This window comes from Thermochaetoides thermophila, assembly GCF_000221225.1.
Source record: "Thermochaetoides thermophila DSM 1495 unplaced genomic scaffold scf7180000011820, whole genome shotgun sequence".
NCBI classification, from domain to species: Eukaryota; Fungi; Ascomycota; class Sordariomycetes; order Sordariales; family Chaetomiaceae; genus Thermochaetoides; species Thermochaetoides thermophila.
The window spans coordinates 1546631-1564856 of NW_006383036.1; the positions used below are offsets into that span (position 1 = coordinate 1546631).

Consider the following 18226-nt stretch of genomic DNA (forward strand, 5'->3'; position numbering starts at 1 on the left):
TTACAGAGTACCTACCGAGAGGGACAAGCCCCCGATCCAGTGCATCAAAAGATTTCTCTTGAGTGTTTGACCGACATCCACAGGCGCACTGCACTAGACAGAAGCACCAAGGCATGCCCAGAGGCCCCAACTTCCGTCGGGCAAAAAAGACGGCACAGGCCACAAGGACGCCTGGACGCTTGATAAATTGTGAAATCCCACCTCACCTTAACATGCTCTCCGGTTTCCAGATTTTGATGGTTTCAGATGACGGACGGACTGCAAACTGCAAAACACTGACCTATGATTATGCATTCCCCCTTTCTGATTTTTTTGGATTTTTTTTTTCCTGAGCAGCGCAACTGTCTCTGTACCGATACGGATTACTTGCCTACTTAGTTGAAACTGCAACTGCTTGAGCGCCGAGCTGGACGCTGGTGTGCTCTGCAAACTGGGATGCGAACAGAGAAGTGCGCACCGCTTCAGTCTTCCTTCCATTTTATCCTATGCCTGCCTTGGTCTTTTGCCTCACCAGCTGTGTAAACCATCCCCCATCGAGCTGCTGCAACCCACCTAAGCATTTGTGCGGGTTTCATCCTTCTCCAAGCACACGCCAATTGCTTTCTGCAACTCGTCCAAAGACAACGCGCATCCCTCCCAAGCGAAAGTCTATCGGTCCTGGACAGCCATTGCCCTGGACCGGATTATCGATCTAGCTCCTGTATCTTCCCGAAGGAATGGCTGACGCTGCCGCCGACCGGTGACACAGCGCTGTTATCACTACTCGACCACAAAGTGCCACGGGACACCCCATACACGCCAGACGGAGAGATACGAACAGTTTCCCTCTGACCCGTTGCTGACTGGTTTTTGATCCATTCGTTACCCACTCGGCCTTGACGTTCCGTCTTGTTCTGTTGCAGCTGATCGGAACCCGGGACACGCTCGCTGCCCGTTCCACAATACCGCACGTATCACAGGCACGTGAAGCACTAGAACGACCTGAGACCGGTTGCTTGTGGGTGGGTGAGTGGCGAGTTTGTCCTAATTTCCTCCGCCGTCTGTACCAATGCTGCAGGCCTCGGGCTTTGGCCCTCTCGTTTGTTTGTCCAGCGAGACTTGACCCTTTGTTTCCTTTTGCTTGTTTACTTCCTGGCCTAACCCCTATCCACATCTGACTCGTGATCTCAGACAGAATACTGGCAATTCGTATCAGACTCGCTGTTTTCCGTGCTGACAGTATTCAACAGGCACAACATCGAACTGTTCTTCAAGTGATAGCAACCACTGTGCAAGCTTGTCCGGTTCACGAGTCCAGTGCCACAACCATGCGTCCTGGTTCGGGAGAGTCGGTACAACTTAGCGCTCCTGCTCCATTGAATTTGGACCTATCTAGATCTATAGCATTGGCCACGCCCCCGTCGACTTCTCCTGTTCAACCCAACACTATGACATCCAAGACAGACATTCCAGAAACCGCCAGGGAAAACAAGTCCCTTGCAGACGACAGCTCTGTGCCACAAGACAAATCTCAAGCCGAATGTGCTAGGCAAGATCGTCATCGAGACACACGTGCGACTCCTCCGACGCCACCCTACAGCGCAGATGAAGACCTTCCACCTCCTCCAGTTGACTGGCTTGCTACACGATCTCAGCTTCTTCCTCGGCGGAATCAGGGCAACAAGGCCGATTGGATTCGCGGCTGGAGTGCCGCTGTCAGCAGTCATGGGAACGAAACCTATTGCGCTTGTTCGGAGGCATTCGAGACCAGTATATATCTCGCAAGCAGTAGCAGCAGCAGCAGCAGCAAAAGTGGTGGCAAAAGACGTATAAGCTTAGGAAGGAAAGCCAGCGGGATCGTCACGGCTGTTCGCGAAATACTTCTTCCTAGGTCAGGTCTCAACAACCTTAAGCCCTCTGGCCCCCCACAAGTGTGTCCCAACTGCAGCCGTCCCCCATCTCCGCCGACTTCTATCCCCTCCTCTAGCATCTTTTCCGCAAGCGAGAAGCTCAGCGAGTCGATCCAGCTGGGTACGAGCCGCCTTACTAAGCGAGTAAGCATCATCTTTAAAACCGCCAGCGACCGAGCGCGAAACCTTGGTTCAGGCAGGAGGAGCAGTTCCCAGCAGCAAGTACCACGATACAGACACCGCGATGACCACGACGAACCGATAGCTTATCAACCACGTTGGGCTACCGCTACCCAAGGCAACAACAGCAACAGCAACCGACGTTCTCTACCCCCTGTGAATCGCTCTCGGACACAGCCCATAGCACAGAGGAAATCACACGGCAGCTTGCTAGACGTTTTTAGCAAGATGAAGGGGGGAGGAGAGGCAGGTGGTCGTGTCCCGCAAACATCGTCAACAAGAAGGCACACCCTGTCAGGGCTGTCAGAATTGTCAGATTCGGATAATTCAGATTTTCCCTCTCATGGTGGAGCCGGGTTGGCTAAGCGGTTGTCAAGATTACAACGGGCCGCGGCATTACTGCACAGAAGTCACAGGTGATCCTAACCGAAGGGAATAGTGTGGAGGCCAGAGAACCTAAGGTAGCTCATGGCTTTTCATCCTGCGGATACTCTACGAAGCTACAGTGCTTACATTGCAAAAACGAGTGGCACAGGAGGAGCTTGGTGCTTTTTGGTTGTGCTCAAAAAAAACTTTACTGCCTAGAGCTCAATCACCAGCGGCGATCAGTTCACCTGGCAGTTCACAGGTTGCACGTTCCTTAATGCACGACACATATGAACGGCGAACAATGTTTCCCATTACTCTTGCTGCACGGCAACGGCCAAGTTACCTACTGCCTATACCACTAACTGCTACGCCACACCCATCTAGCCAAAGATCCCAATGAAAAAGCCGGCATGCTCACCCACAGAATCAACGACGAGGGAGATGCCTTTTTGCCAACCATTGATTGCCGCTTATCACTCCGCTTACCGGACACAAATCATTGAACCTGGGATAAATGTGGTGGGTATTTGTTCAGGGCCAACATCAGCATAAAGTGTACTGTATAACACTGATTGACAAACGAGCCGAGTGGAAAAGAAGGAATGGGCGTTTGAAACTGGGGTGAAAGGTATGATGATTCTTTTTTAGATAAGGATGTTAGGATATGTGTATGACTGTTTGTCTTTGTCTATGGGATACAGACGAGACACTTAGGATAGTAATGGTAACTTTAATCACCTCATTTGACACTTTTTTCAAGCGGATATTTGATTAGTTTTGAAATGCTTTGGGGGCCAGCTTTGCTTTCTGCCCTAATTTCGCATCCGGTATGATAGACTGTCAACTTTGACTCAAAAAATGATATTGCTTCAATCATAAGGCTGTAAAACGTCCTACCAAAGGTAGAAAGTTCGTCGGATTACTTCCTCTCCTGTATATCTGGAAGACAGCCTACTTTAATTAAAACCGTGTTCCAAAGACTACCTGCCCGAACCCCCACCTGTATCAACAGTGGTCACTCCTAGTAATAAAGTACCTAGAAAATCCGCACATCCTCTTGCAAATAAAAGGTTACCGAGGAAGCGGGCAATTTGGGAACTCAAAGACCATAACACCCCCCAGAGAAATAGTGGATAGGAGCAGGCCGGATGAAGCACTAGTAAAGGTGAAAATTTGGGATGGGCTTTAGTTTAGATGTGGTATATTGCCTCCACTGAACGAGGACAACGGATTTCTGGGGATATGGGGGATGAGAGCTTGTCTCTCCTGGGGCAAAAGAGACAGGAGAAGGTGATAAGCGTAAAGGACTGATTACAAAAATAAGCCGATACGCGTCTCCCGCTCGCCCAAGGAAAGAAAGCAGAGCAAAAGAGGAAAACGGGGTGTACGAGGTAGTAACAACGAGAAAACAGGCAGAGGGGAGAAAACGGGTGTTACCATCCATGCCCTGCATTTTCAATTCCCCCCCAGCTCCCACCAAGCAACCAACTAACTCCCTTACGCAAGTCCAGCCCTTTGCCTATTGACCAAACCGTGCTTGCCGCAGATCACGTCTACCAGCCAGCCCAGTCCAGAGACAATCAAAGTTCCATTTCCCCAGCGCAGCGATAACTAGAAGTCCCGAATTAGGAGACACACAAGAACACCAGTACTCCACCCATTAAAACAGGCGGTAGCAATCTGGACTTGGAGCTCTTAAAAGGAGACTGAAAGGGCGCGATAATAACTGAAAAAGAGGACAAAACGAGGAAAAACGAGCTCGCAACAAGACGCTTACTGCTGCTCGGGAGCAGGCTCGTCGGTCTTGCCGTCCGTCTTCTCCTCGGCAGGCTTCTCCTCCTTGGAAGGCTCGGCAACGGGCTCCGGCTCGCCATTGTCGGACGAGGTCCAAAGAGTGAGGTTGTCGCGGAGCAGCTGCATAATCAGAGTGCTGTCGCGGTACGACTCCTCCGAAAGCGAGTCAAGCTCAGCAATGGCATCATCGAAGGCCTGCTTGGCGAGGTGGCAGGCACGATCAGGAGAGTTGAGAATCTCATAGTAGAAGACGGAGAAGTTGAGGGCAAGACCCAGGCGGATGGGGTGAGTGGGGGTCAGCTCGCTCTGAGCAACATCGGTCGCGCTCTGTACAAGGAAAATTAGCAACCTCGAACTTTTTAGCGCACAATGGTGGTGCTGTCATTACCTTGTAAGCCTCATGGGCAGCGGTAGCGGCAGCTTTGCGCTTCTCACCCGAAGCGAACTCGGCCAAATAGCGGTGATAATCACCCTTCCTGTTGAGAAGATTTCAGTTAGAGCCCGACCCTTTCGACACAAAACTCCTGCGACAGGTTAAACTTACATCTTGTGGTAGAAGACCTTTGACTCGCCGGTAGAGGCGGCGGGGATCAGGTTGTTGTCAAGGACCTCAAGAACATCGTTGCAGACCTTCTCGAGCTCGTCCTCAATCTTGTGGCGATACTCGCGGATGGCAGCGACGTGCTTCTCGGCGCCCTTGGACTCCTCCTTCTGCTCAATAGACGAAATGATGCGCCAGCTAGCACGACGGGTGCCAACTACGTTCTTGTAGGCGACCGACAGCAGGTTGCGCTCATCAACCGAGAGCTCACCGCCCATCTTGGCCACATCCTTCATGTAGGTGACCATCTCGTCATAGCGCTCAGCCTGCTCGCAGAGGCGAGCGAGGAAGGTCTTGCTGTAATTTTATTATGCATCGGTCAGCTGGTGGTGCGGGGAGAATGAAGGTCTGCCGGCAGCGGCGGGATGCTCGCAGCCTGCAACGGCGATGGAAACACACCTCTCGCGCTACATATTGACAGAAACATGTTAGCTTTCTGCAATCTCTGATGAGAGGATGTGAGACAGCTTGGGCTGACTGGCGCTCTAGTGTCGTCGCCGAGCCGATTGTGATATCATGCGGTTGAGGAACGGCGGGCTGCTCGGCGGCGGCCGGTCTGGCGACTTACCTCGTTGGCCATTTTGAATGCTAGTCGGGATGATTTGGGAGTTGAGGGTTTCAGAAAACAGATTAAAAAGTCGCAAGGGAAGGTTGGTGGGAAGAGGTGGACAGGACTGATTTGTTGTTTTTTGTGATGGTGTTCAGAAGTTGCAGGTGGGTTCAAAGCGAAAGGGACGCTTGGGAATGAGGGCCAAAAGGCAACCCCCTCATCAGCCATCAGCTGGTGGGTGCGAGTGCAGCCGAGAAGCTGGGGCCCCTGTCCCACTCGGACGCTGGTAGGGGTGGGCCCCGCTTTGGTCGCGTTAGCACGTGACCCTGGTGCCACCTTATTTCCCAGCAAAGGAGAACGAATTGGACGTTTCACCCTAACAGGTGCTCACATCGGTCAGTAGTCCCCACAGTCCGGAACACATCCCTCTCTGTCATCTGCCGGGTCGCTCTCTGGACGCTCATCAACTGGTTCTGATGAGTGGATGCTGTCATTTTACGCCAGCGTAGTTTTGGAAAGCAGTGTGCATCTTCATTTTATTATCTCGGCGCCAACCACCGTGTGAATGCTACAACGCCATTCATTGAGCAGCCGACTTTGTCTAATCAATAGCCATCAAGGCGCTGCTGCCTGCCTTCATCATGACGCTGCTGAGCCGCTCTCAAAGTTTGAATCAAATAGAATTACAGGGTGTTTAATAAACAGTCCCCAACGGTTTCCAGAAATGATGAGCACATACTCTCTTCTCTTCACCTGTCCTGTCTGAGCATGAGTGTCGAATCTCCCAGTGACATCGCCCAACACCACAACGCTCTTGCCTACCATCAAAAAAGACGAACTTAACCTTAAAAGTATCTGGGCCAGGTTGTGTTGAAGCACGCAGTGCCCTCGGTGGCGGCGAACAGTGATCTTGGGCCTAAGCTGCAGCGAAGAGGTACTAAGTATCTCTGGGAGGGGCTGCTGGCACGTCACAAAAAATTCATCCATCCGCACACCACACACACAGAAACAGAAGGCAATCTTGACACCAAGCCCCTCCATTCAGCGCATCCGATCTGGTTCCCTCCTTCTCATCTGCCTTTTCTTCCCTTATCAGCACACCTCCCGCGCGCCCGCTCGTGGCACCCATCCTGTTTCATGCCGTTATCCATGGCCCAGTCCTATTTCAAGCTGGCGGCAGTCACGGGGTAAGGCGCTTCCTGTTTCCTGGAGACCCAAGCTGTTTCCCCTTTTCTCGGTTCTGTGCTGGACAGCGGTTGGCCTTTTCAGTATGTGGGGTCTAACAATGATGGCCCCACTTGCCAATGGTTTGGGTCCCTTCCACTTCTTTTGCTTCCTCCCCTGTCGTGGTGGGGCTCAGCGACAGCTCACAACTCCAGAGAGAGATGGAAGCGGCTAGAATGCCACAAGCCTTAACCCTCAGCCACTGCTTTTCCCCCTCCTTTTTGTGCCTTCTACCACACAATTTGCTCTGTTCAGACACATTAGGGCAATGCGAAACCGGCCCTGCCCAGCAGGAAGTCTGGGGGAGATTTTCGGGGTAGCAGGCAGCACAGCCCCGAGTTAGCAACTTGTCGCTATCGTCGCCGCCTTTCTGCTTTTTCTTTTCTTCGTTTGCTTCCCCACGCCGCTGCATCGCGTGGCTGAGCCGCCCAGGAAAGGCCCGGTCCATCGGCCCATCTCCGCTCATTAGCGAATCCCGGATTCCGCCATTTCGTGAGCAATGACCCGCCAATCGGCGCCGGGGATGGCCTTCCGGTCGGTGCTCATGTCACGCGGATTAAGCTGCCATCAAGACGGTGAAGTCACGGAGGTACTTCCATTGCTGCTGCATTCCAGTCTGTTTGAAAAGCATAATTAAGTATCTGGAAAGCCTGAGGGCAGAATTGTTTGTCAGGCACCTTCGTAAACTGTTGAAGTAGATTGATAAGGCTTCAACAGCCTACAATAGGACATCGGTGGTGTTGGGAACACTGGAGCAGTGTTTCTCATCAACGGCGCAGATGCCTGTCCTAATGTTAGCCATATTACTGAGAACTGGTCATGGATTGATATTTCTCAGCATGGTTTGCACAGCCGTTGTATGGGGTAGCACAGCGACCTGCATCCACCATTTCAAGCCCATTCAAGTCGACTTGGGGAAGTTCGCTATCTGTATGCGGTATTGTCCCTACATATCAATCTTGCTCTGTTGTGCTGGCGGTCAGGTCCTGTCAAGGGAGTGTGCCCCGTAACAGCTATCTTTGCCTCTTTGTCGAGAGGATTTTTATCAAGGTGCTACTGATCATGTATGATGGTCATCGCCCTTCAATCGATGTACATGTCTACCGCAGGTCGATTCCAAGATCAGGTAGGTAATTCAAATGTACCGGAGCCCAGCTCTTCCTGGAGGAATATCCCTTCTTGAGTACTCGTGTGAAAAATGATCAACTAAACTTGTTTCTCACTATTTGACTAGGGCCTTACTGGTCTATCGCAGTCTCCTTTGTCAAAGGGATCCAATGCAAAGAGGAGAGCTGTGTGATGTTCAATAGTTCCGTAGATATCCTGCTGTATGTTATTCTAACCTCCACCGTTGCTGATGACCACCAAACAGTTGTGAAAAGACCCCCATATTTTGCGAGCAATGGTCAAGTTTATTTCGGTCCGGCTAGGGAGCATTCGTCTCTGACGAAGTGGTTTGTGTCGAAAATAGGCTCTTGCATGGCGGCAACTGAGTCTGTGAATCAGTTTACCTGCCACCGTTCAGCTAGATCTCAAACGAAGATCACAAGTGATCAGGCATCGTCCAAGGACGCGACGGTGCCAAGGCTGCCGGAATGAGCCAAAGTTCGCATGAGTCAGGGGGCGATTATACACATTTGGCCAGGGTAGAGGGAAGCCGTGTTTATAGTTTGAGACTCGGGGTTGAGAGGCCCGGGGCACGGCCGCAGCTCCAGTTCGAACATGATATGCGAACAACACTGCTATGTCTGCTTAGGCCAAAGCTGGGAACGGAGACGATCGAAGCATAGTATTCCGTGATGTCATATCTCTGGTGATAGTGGGGGTCATTATACATCCAGGATACAAGGTCCTAATGCTCTGATTCTGAACGGTTGGTTCACTCTAAGCCTGCTGATATCAAATAATGACAGTATCCCGAACGCTCATGGTGGCTAAGCGAGGACAGAAGGTCGGCATATTACTCTACGTTTTCCTCGACATCCCTTCTCATCAACTGATTGGGACATTAGCAAAGGTATCACACACCCAGAAGCGTTAACCTGTCACAGACTTCTCAGCACACTTCCCCCGCCCGCGGGCAGATATTCTGTACGAACAATCATGACAACTCTTTGGAGTGTGATATAGATAACTGGAAGTCCAGAAGTATTATTACTGGCCATCACAACTTCTCCTAGTTCTGATAGGTGATATAGGTTATGGAAGGGTAATTTTTTGTTGTGATAACTCCGGGCTTATTTCGAGGTGGCTGGGAAATTGTAAGCGACATCAAGTGCCTGATTGAGAGTTATTAGCTTAAGATCGTGGGTTTGATACCATTACTGGCAGGATATCATTAATTAACAATGTGAGTAAAACTGGTTACCTGTCGCAATGCCAACTGCCCCTCTATATTATATACATTGAAGCCAGTTGATAACAACTAGTGATCAAGTTTTGATCACAAGTCTGCTGGCTCGTTTCCCTCCTCCAATGTTACATTATGCCTGCCTCGCCACCAATCCAAGGGGCCTTTGTCAGGAACGCAAAGACCCAATCTATAAAAATAATCGCGATGTGCATACAAGGGATCCCAAAACTTGAGAGCTGCTGGAATCCAGCCATTCACTACTGGGTCTGAAATCTCGGTTTTTTCTTCAGCCTCTGTCAGCCGCTTGCGGTTCTTAAACCACCCAAGGATGCGTAGCAGCCAGCTTTCATCCTTACAACCTGCGATACAAGACCGATCATCATCGCCTCGACATAGGTGAAGATCCTTAGGTTCTGGTGGCAACTCCGACTTCGAGATATATACTTCACCAGCATGTGAATGATATCCCCACTTTCCTGGTGGCAGCAACGGCACTGGATCACCGACATGCGTCACTCGACGGTAGAGTAGACTTTTCCCTCTCGGCCTGCCCTCCGCCGTTTCATAATCCAGCTCAAAGGCCCAATTGATAAAGTGTGCCAGTCCTTCATTCCCAATCCTAGGCTCCCCAAACGTTGTCACCGACACATCCTCCCATCCAAGCCCAATCTTCATCTCCAAGGCCGCCAGGGCTGCAACTGCCCCTCCTAAACTGTGTCCGATGAGGTGCACGCCATATCCAGGCCACTGTTTCCTTGCTGCTTTCACGACGGGAATCACATCATGCCGCGCAGCGCGCCAGGAGGCCATGAAGCCCATATGGACGGTGCAGTTGTGGCATCGGGCACTTTTTGCCTCGGGCCTGCCCCTTTTTCCTTTCTGATCAGCACCACCTCGGCCACCATTTCCTGGCCTTTCAGGTTCCCCTGGATACGGGATATACTCTTGTTGTTTTGTGCTCAAATCGGCCACTACATCTGCAAAACTATACGTTCCGCGGAAGACGACTACAATTTGGCCCTTACCCCCTCCCCGGGGATGGTAGCGGCCATAATGGTCGACTGCAACGTACCCACAGCTCCCAGTAAGGCTGGGGTGCGGAACAGTGCCGACTGTGCGCTCCCATGTATGTAGTAGGTGCACATTTGGGGGAGCTATATCTGGGTCATCGCAGTGGGAACCACAGTTGAATGGCTCAGTGAGGTGGGCTGGAGGAGGAACAACACTGCCGGTGCAATAAACAATGTGAGCTAATCGAGCTGCTCGGTCTAACGAGACGAGGAAGTGCTTTGAAACGCCGCGAGTGGTGGAAGGAGAGAGTTCTGAGGAAGAAATGACATGCCGCCGTTGTGATTTTGGGGAGGAGGGCACGAGAGCACCAGTCAATGCTGCGAGCAGAGTGAGCTGGATGACTGCCTGTGGGAAGTGCATTATATCGTGCTGACAAGTCTCAGGAATGGCTTGTATGATGAAACAGCAACGTTCATATCCTCTAAAGTTGAAAAATAGTTGCGATATTGAAGGTAAGGACTGAGTTGGTGAGTCCTCAACAACACCATGTTCTGTTGGAGGTTGTACCCCTTGAAAGCACGGTCACAGGACTGCTTGTAGTTAGGTAGGTGTGCCTCGTGACCGGGGTCTGCAGTGTGCCAAGAACAAGAGGTCTGCTTTGTTCTCAAATTTTCAAGTCAACCCCGTTTGAGCGATCAGTGGTGTCTCAGAATCGATGACATGTTTGGCGCTTCGAGGAATGCTGATGGCAAGCGGCATAAAGGCCAGCCATTTGAAGGCTGTTGTTGGTCGCAGTCTGCATTCCGCTGGCAGTCTTTGTGGCCACAGTCTTGGCATTTGGATTCTTGAATGCACGGGTGTGGACCCACCGACCCAGAAGTTTGAGCTTGGGTGGAATCTCCAGTCCCTCCTGATCGCTGGATGTTAGTGATTTAGGTACCTTAGGTATCATATCTTGTCAAAGATTAGTCAGAACTTCAAATGTCGCTCTTTAAGGTATTCTAGCTCTAGCCAGTAAAAGCTGAAATGGAAACAAAGACATCAAAGTGCATTGGATAATCAGAGCAATCAATCCTTAAACAAATACCTTCCTTCCATTGACAATGCTGGGCTCCGATATCAAACGACCTCTTCCCACAGCAAAGGCGGACTAGGCTGCAAGCTTGTAAAATTTCCTTCTGTGTCACTTATGGCCAAACAGCCTTCTCCCTGCTCAAGGAGAAAGCACTCGAACTCAGGAAACACAGTTCCCGCTGCCTCCATGCTTCCTCTGCCAAGAATATCAGCAATCTGCAACAGCACTTTTATAACAGAGAAAAATGCCAACTTACGGGCTCCCTGGACATGCCTTCTCAATCAAGGTCAACGATGCCCGTTCTGCATTGAAGATAAACTGCACCCGGCCATCCTCGCATGCCCATCTTGGTGTTGATCCCTTTGGTGCTACGTTGATAGAAGTCTGGTTGTAGTGGCAATCTGCGTATATGCTTGTCCCATTGTTCACATAGCTGAAGTTTATTATCGCCTTCTCCGCTGTTGTCTTGCTCAGTGGCACGAAGATGTTGAACTTGTGCACTACGAAGTGCTTTGGCAGAATGCAGTCCCTGGGACTATGTATAGGGGATAAGCCAGGAGTTACTTTGCGGTCCAGAGATGGCAAGGCGAAGGCAAATGTGGCCGAGACGAGAAACCCAAGCGCGAATAGGTTCATTTGTCTTTGTGTTGGGTACGAGACTCTAAAGTAATATGCGTCATCCATCAGTAGCCAAAGACACCAGAGTATTTGTTCAGGTCAGGCTGTCTTGGGCACCCGTGAAATCCTACTTGTAATATAGAAGAAGAATTGCTCATCCTATCTTTAAAGGTGATCGCTGGATTTAAAAGCACCATCTTCACGGAGCGGGTCCTTTGACAAGTTGTGCACACAAATGTTTGTGTTCTGAATACAAATTGTGGCATATATGCGGGCGCAATCTCCGTAATCAGATGCGAAGCCCATTGTTTGGTACTACATAGCAGTTGTTGGCTTTCTTCTCTTCTTTTTCTCTTTTTCCTTCTTTTTGGAATTCGCAAGACTGGTCGTTGTCTTGGAATATGTATGGTACATCAAAGCAGATTCTAGAACCAATGAAGTTATGAAGCGGATATATCTGCGATAATGTCATGGTCTCATGAAGATTATATAACGGGGAGGGAATAATCTTTATGGCACCAAACTTTGAGAGTTGAGGCCTCATTGAAGCCCCTTCGCCAGTACCGATAAATACCCACGTAGTACCCTTTTCCAATCAATTCCTAATTCGAAATGCAATAGGATTCCGATAATCACTTGCTGGGGAAGGCCTCCAAGTTGTCACCTTGTATTTCTGAATTCCTTCAACGCCTTTGACTTGTTCAACGTTGCGAAAGCACGAGATGGGAAGGCATGCGGAACACTGTGAAAAGACGGCAAAACTTCCGTGGAACTCGGCAAGCTCATAGAGGTGTCACAGTACATCACGAGGTTCGATTCGAAGGTTACAAATAGATTCTGCAGTTGGGACCGAGTGTAGTGTTTGAATGGGTACCGATGCGCAAAGCTGACTTAGTCAAGCAGTTCCATGCTAGTCATTATTCACACAAGGAAATACACATTATGGACAATGCCTCCTGCTCATCCTCTTCTCTCCCTTCCAGACGCCAAGCCTGTTGCCATTTCTGACGGGGCCCCCGTTGGCTGCGAGTTTGAGACGTAGCAGCTGGCTCAACGGTAATAGAAGAGATATCAGATATTATTGTAGGTGTAAGAAACAAATATATTTCAAGGAAGGAGAAGCAACTTAGATTAAACACGGATTCAACGCTTGCGTTGCGTAGGTCGACTGTAGGCTCTGGAGCCTAGAGGGATAGATTGCCAAGAACCGTGAACCAAGCACTAGCCACAAGCCACAACCACAACGGCCCCTTCAAGCCACAACCACAATTTGCGCCCTCAAGGCAGTTCCACAAAAATCCGCCCAGGCCGCACAAAAAATCCACTTCCACCATCAGCGCAACGAGTCAAACCAACCCGTTCGTTGTCCGACCCCCCGTCCTAGTCCGACGCCCCCTCCGCTCGCGGTGCGCGCCCAGGATCCAGGATTGAGATTTCGATCGATAGCAGAGATTACGTAGCGTCTGCAAGGATGTCGGAGGACGCAACTCCCAAGGCCCCCGTTGAGAGGACGGGCCTCATCCGCGGTCTGAACAAGGGCCACGTAGGTGTTCCCCTAGATTTGAGGAAGTGAAGTCGCTGGTTCTGTCTTGTGAGAGAACGGAAGTGGAAGTAGAGGTGGGATTAGGCAGGGCAAACGGTGGAATATGCTCGGCAGTCCCATGTGCAACGGATTGGAGGAGCGCAATGGAAGTTGCGAAGACTTCCAGGATGGCAGAGGGATTGATCGTGGACAGCATTCAATAATTGGAGTTAAAGAGGGCATGTTATCGGGATGGATTGCTGACTGGTGATCTCGATGGGGTTTCAGAAAACTACCCGCCGCGTCCTCAAGGAGCGGCCGTCCAGGCGTAAGGGCGCCCAGAGCAAGCGTACCCAGTTCGTGCGCTCTCTGATCCGCGAGGTTGCTGGGTAAGTATCTGCTCTTGATCATGTCTTATCCTCCTTTACAGGTCCGTCCTGTGCTCGGACAATGACAGGTCCGCACCACATGGGAGCCCAAGAGGCAATGACACCAGATGGTGGATGCTCAGCGGTCAATCATGGATCTCTGGGTCTTCTTATGTTAACTGAGCATCACCCCGTGATTTGAGTTATGGTGCTAACACATTCCCTTTCACCAGTCTTGCCCCTTATGAGCGTCGTGTAATTGAACTGCTGCGCAACGGCAAGGACAAGCGCGCCCGCAAGTTCTCCAAGAAGAAGGTATGATGTAACCGTAGACCACTTTCTCATACGTCAGCAGAGGAGCAAGAGACTGACCACATCGGGTACCAGCTCGGCACTTTTGGGCGGGCTAAGCGCAAGTGTGAGGAGCTGCAGCGCATCATTGCCGAGTCCAGAAGGGCTCACTAAATGGGGCTGTCGAGACCATATGCATGCCATCTAACCTGATCTACACATCTATCTACACTACGGGCAGATGACAATACCATGGCAAAGGTTGGGAGGGCCTGGGTACTCGGTGACAAAAAGACCTTTTCGAATGGGATTGGATGGATGACTACATGGTCTAACGGCACCCGTATCACTACAGCATGCACGCGTGTGGTCTGTTGATGTGTGCGTGTGTGTTTTTTTGAATTCAAAAACGCTGGGCGTATTTGAGGTGCCTGCCGGCTATATGTTACTGCTGCTGCCATCCTCCAAATCGACATGTATAGTCATGAAAGGAGCAACATCCTATCCAAGTGCAGTACTGTGAAACAAGTTCGCAATGTCCCATCTTGACTGTTGCTATCAACAGGGCGGGGAAAAATTGAGATGCATCATAGTTCTCTTTAAACACCCATAGCGGACCGGCGAACCGTTCGACAATCTCTTAAGCTCTTAGCTGCCAATGACTCTCCAATTCGTACCCCCCTGAGCGTCGTCTCTCATTTTTTCTTGTTCAACCCGAGGAACTTGCTCAGCTTCTTCTTAACAGCTTCTGGGTCCATGCTCTGTCCGCTACTTTTCTCATTGTTCGATGCCCCTTGGTTGGCGGTCGACGTCGATGACTCAGCTTTAGTATCCGCTTCCTCCTCCTCGTTGTCATCACCCATCGCTAGCGTAGGTACTACGATTTCCTTGGCCTGGCTCGCAACCGTTGCCTTCAAGAACGGATCCTTCTTCACAGCTGCCGAAACCCCGGGCTCCCACACCAAGTTCATCATCTCGCGGCCCTTGAGCTTGTATGTGGAAATCAACTTCTTATCATTCTCCTCAATCGTAATTGTCCTGGGAAATTGAGGGACCATGAGCCTGAACGGCTCGTTCGGATGTGTCATAATGCCGCGGATTGCCTGGTACAGGAACTTGCCTGTCTTGTCTGGGGTGACCGTCCAGACGGCTGAAGTTTGGTCTGGGAAGCGAACTTTTATCTCAACCTTAGTGATCTTGGCTAGGCGCTCCGCCTCAGCGGCAGCGTCGGCAGCGAGCTCTTCGTCTGACTTAAGCCGAGTATTCTGCGCCTTCTTCTGCAGCTGTTGTTGGTAGGACTGCGCGTGGGCGATGGTTGGCTCGTAGACAGAATCTGGTTCATGGGTGAGCGCAGCTGCGGGAGTGGAGGAAGTCGGAGCGGAGTAGATAGTTGTAGGAAGGAATGCGTTTTCTGGAGCAGCAGCAGGCTGCGAGTCGACGTCCATACGATTTGTATCGGTGGTAGGCTCCGTTAGTTCTTGCGTGACCGGTTTGGTGCTCGTGGACTCAGCCTCCGGAGGAGTAGCTGGTAGTTCTTGCTTCGCCGGCGCCGGTGTGCTCTCGTTGGCTTCCTCGCCTTTGGCTTGTCCGGCTCGACATCTGTAAGATACTGGCTAATATCTTGAAGGGCATCGTACAGTGTCCTGTTGGTGTCCTTGAAAGACACCCGAATGACTATGCTCCCTGAACTGATACCGCATTGCGCAAGAGTCTTTTGCAAGTCTTCCAGTGCCGAATATTCTCTGCCCATAATGTTAAGAACGGGTGCCTCGTAATACAACTGGCCGCTGTTACCGCCTTTTGGAACACCGCGGCCCGTGATGACTAGGCCTCTCTCGGCAGTCTCGAACTGGCGTAGTATCTGCCATAGTGTCATGTCGTTGGGTAGTCTTTTGGTATAGCGCTTGCCATTGACATCAAGCGCAATTGATATGACGGAAGCACTCTTCGACTTCTGTACGAGCTCGAGCTTAGCTCCCGGCCCCAAACCAGAAGTGCGGTAGGGGCCACTCAAGTCAACTAGCTTCTGCTTGTATCTTATGTCGTGTGAGCAACCACTTGTCATATGCCAGTTTCCTAAATTGAACTTACTTTAATTCAAACTTGTCGCTGGGAAGATTCAATTTTCTAGTGGCCTCGTTGAGGACATCAATCATATAAGTGCCGGGTGAAACTTTGACTTTGACTCGCCTCAAGTCGGACGAGACAACTTCTACGTGCGCAGACATCCTCGTAAAGTCGACAGCGGGAGAGTTGAGAACTTGCAAATAGTCAAGATCAGAACTCCAGCTATGGTTGAGACTTGATTTTCCACCAGTCTAAGACCCTGCACCAAGCACAAGGAGCGTCCCGGTCTTTTGATCCGTTGCCGCCAATGACAACGGGTATCGAGCTGTTGAAGATGGTAAGAAATGTAAATCGTGGCGGAAGAACGTAAGCTTCTCGAATTTAGAGTTACAGTGCCAGAGGAAAAGGCCTGCTGGGTTGCGGGCGGGTCGAAAAGGAGAGGAGATGACTCCTACGTATGTGAATCGAGCCTTGAGCTTGTAGACACCAACTGCCGCGACTAAACTTGAGACGTAAAGCTTGTTGAGTTTTGTGAGATATATGCTTTACAGCCAAGACGTATGATGGCGTGTAGTATTGCTGGGAAAGCACTGAACCGCTGAGGGCAAGGTGGAAGTTGATAGAAAACCGCAGATGTGGTACCTAGAAGGAGGACAATTCCATTCACCCTCTAGGCCTTCATGTGGCTTCGTCAGCAGGGCCATCCAAGGCGATGGAGGGGCAGCTGGACCCCTGGCAGGCAGCTGCCGGCGACAGCGGGGTCCGGCGCCTCAACGGAGCTCCCCCAACGGCGGGGTTGCGCCGCTCCACACCGCCTTTCCTTTCCTGGCTCTCTTGAAAGACTTCCCAGCTGCTAGGCACCCCTGTCGCTTCTCTGGCCAGCCGCGCCAGCTGCGTGTTGCCTTGCACTGGAACTGGCGTCAACTCCGCAGCCTGTCTGTCTGGATACTTGATGGTCAGCTCCAACCCAACGACAGAGACGACATCTCAACCTTGATGACCGATTGATCGCAAAGAGCTCCAACGAGAGCCCCAATCAACGCCCATTTTTCAATTATTCCTCACCACTTAATCACCCGCAAATTTGACAAGTAAACCAGGGTGACGCCCCTTTTTTTGACAACTGCCGCCTTAAAATTGGGAGCTCCATTGCTGGTTCTTGACAAGGTCTGCGATCTACGTACAGCTATCACCGATTCCTCCCGGCTCTCCTGCCGTACCATCTCAGACCTGCCACGCGTCTAAAAAAGATGGTATGCTAATCCTCCTGTTGTGTGAGGTTGTGACTTTGCATAGCTAATTTCTTTCTTTCCGCAGTCGTCCCCCTTCTCAATAAGTACAACACCCCTCCCCCACTTCACCACTCTCCTCCCACCGTTTCCCGAACTCCCGCTCTAACCTCCTCGTTCCCAAACAGACGGCGGCGCCTGCGTCGCTATGGTCGGCAAGAACTGCGTGGCCATCGCCTGCGATCTGCGCCTGGGTCTTCAGGCATTGACAGTCTCGAACAACTTCCCCAAGATTTTCCAGTACGGCGACCATGTTTTCTTGGGGCTTACGGGGCTTGCGACGGACGTGCAGACAGTGGCGGACATCTTCCGGTACAAGGTCAACCTGTATCGACTGCGCGAGGAGCGGCATATTGCACCGCGCACCTTTGCCAACCTGGTCAGCAGCTCGCTGTACGAGCGGCGTTTCGGCCCTTGGTTCGTGTCACCTGTCGTTGCAGGGCTGGACCCCAAAACTGGAGAGCCATTCATTTGCGGATTTGACAGCATTGGATGCATTGACTTTGCGAAGGATTTTATTGTGAGCGGGACGGCGACCGAACAATTGTTTGGTATGTGCGAGAGCTTGTGGGAGCCGGATTTGGTATGACTATCTTTTGTTTTTTTTTTTTTTTTTTTGGGTAAATTATTCCAATCCAGGTTGCTAATCATGCGTGCCAGGGCCCCGAGGAGCTTTTCGAGACGATATCACAGGCCCTTCTCAACGCCGTCGATCGCGATGCCCTTTCTGGCTGGGGTGCTCACGTCTACATCATCGAGAAGGACAAGGTGACAAAGAGGCTGCTCAAGGGACGGCAAGACTAGAGGGAGAGGGGATCAGCAGGGATAAAGGGCGACCGGGGCATAAACACCATGGTAATGAGAATCTGAGCATATTTCATAAACAAGATGACAACCGATTCGTGTGCTGCCACCGCCGTAACGTTTTTGTCCTAGTCAACACTGACAACTCTATGGAATGCGTGGTCTACGCCGGGATATCAAAGATTAGTGTGGCTACATGGTCTAGATATCTATAAACCGCC

The 18226-nt window shown here is 51.0% G+C and overlaps 4 protein-coding genes across 4 annotated transcripts; 2 read left to right on the top strand and 2 right to left on the bottom strand.

Moving 5' to 3' along the window:
- Nucleotides 1-4211: 4211 nt before the first annotated feature.
- CTHT_0054160 (uncharacterized protein) lies at nt 4212-5413 on the bottom strand (the record flags this gene model as incomplete). The annotated part of the gene is made up of 5 exons (XM_006695688.1): nt 4212-4559; nt 4621-4708; nt 4777-5130; nt 5233-5240; nt 5402-5413. 5 exons carry the CDS (start codon nt 5411-5413, stop codon nt 4212-4214), a joined length of 810 nt encoding a protein of 269 aa, XP_006695751.1.
- A 7722-nt stretch (nt 5414-13135) lies between these two features.
- CTHT_0054170 (60S ribosomal protein eL36) lies at nt 13136-14019 on the top strand (the record flags this gene model as incomplete). The annotated part of the gene is made up of 4 exons (XM_006695689.1): nt 13136-13207; nt 13475-13575; nt 13788-13869; nt 13942-14019. The coding sequence occupies 4 exons, from the start codon at nt 13136-13138 to the stop codon at nt 14017-14019; spliced, it is 333 nt and encodes a 110-aa protein (XP_006695752.1).
- Nucleotides 14020-14540: 521 nt separating this feature from the next.
- CTHT_0054180 (uncharacterized protein) lies at nt 14541-16073 on the bottom strand (the record flags this gene model as incomplete). The annotated part of the gene is made up of 3 exons (XM_006695690.1): nt 14541-15458; nt 15512-15881; nt 15937-16073. The coding sequence occupies 3 exons, from the start codon at nt 16071-16073 to the stop codon at nt 14541-14543; spliced, it is 1425 nt and encodes a 474-aa protein (XP_006695753.1).
- A 1089-nt stretch (nt 16074-17162) lies between these two features.
- CTHT_0054190 (uncharacterized protein) lies at nt 17163-18005 on the top strand (the record flags this gene model as incomplete). The annotated part of the gene is made up of 4 exons (XM_006695691.1): nt 17163-17165; nt 17230-17248; nt 17330-17784; nt 17862-18005. 4 exons carry the CDS (start codon nt 17163-17165, stop codon nt 18003-18005), a joined length of 621 nt encoding a protein of 206 aa, XP_006695754.1.
- Nucleotides 18006-18226: the final 221 nt, after the last annotated feature.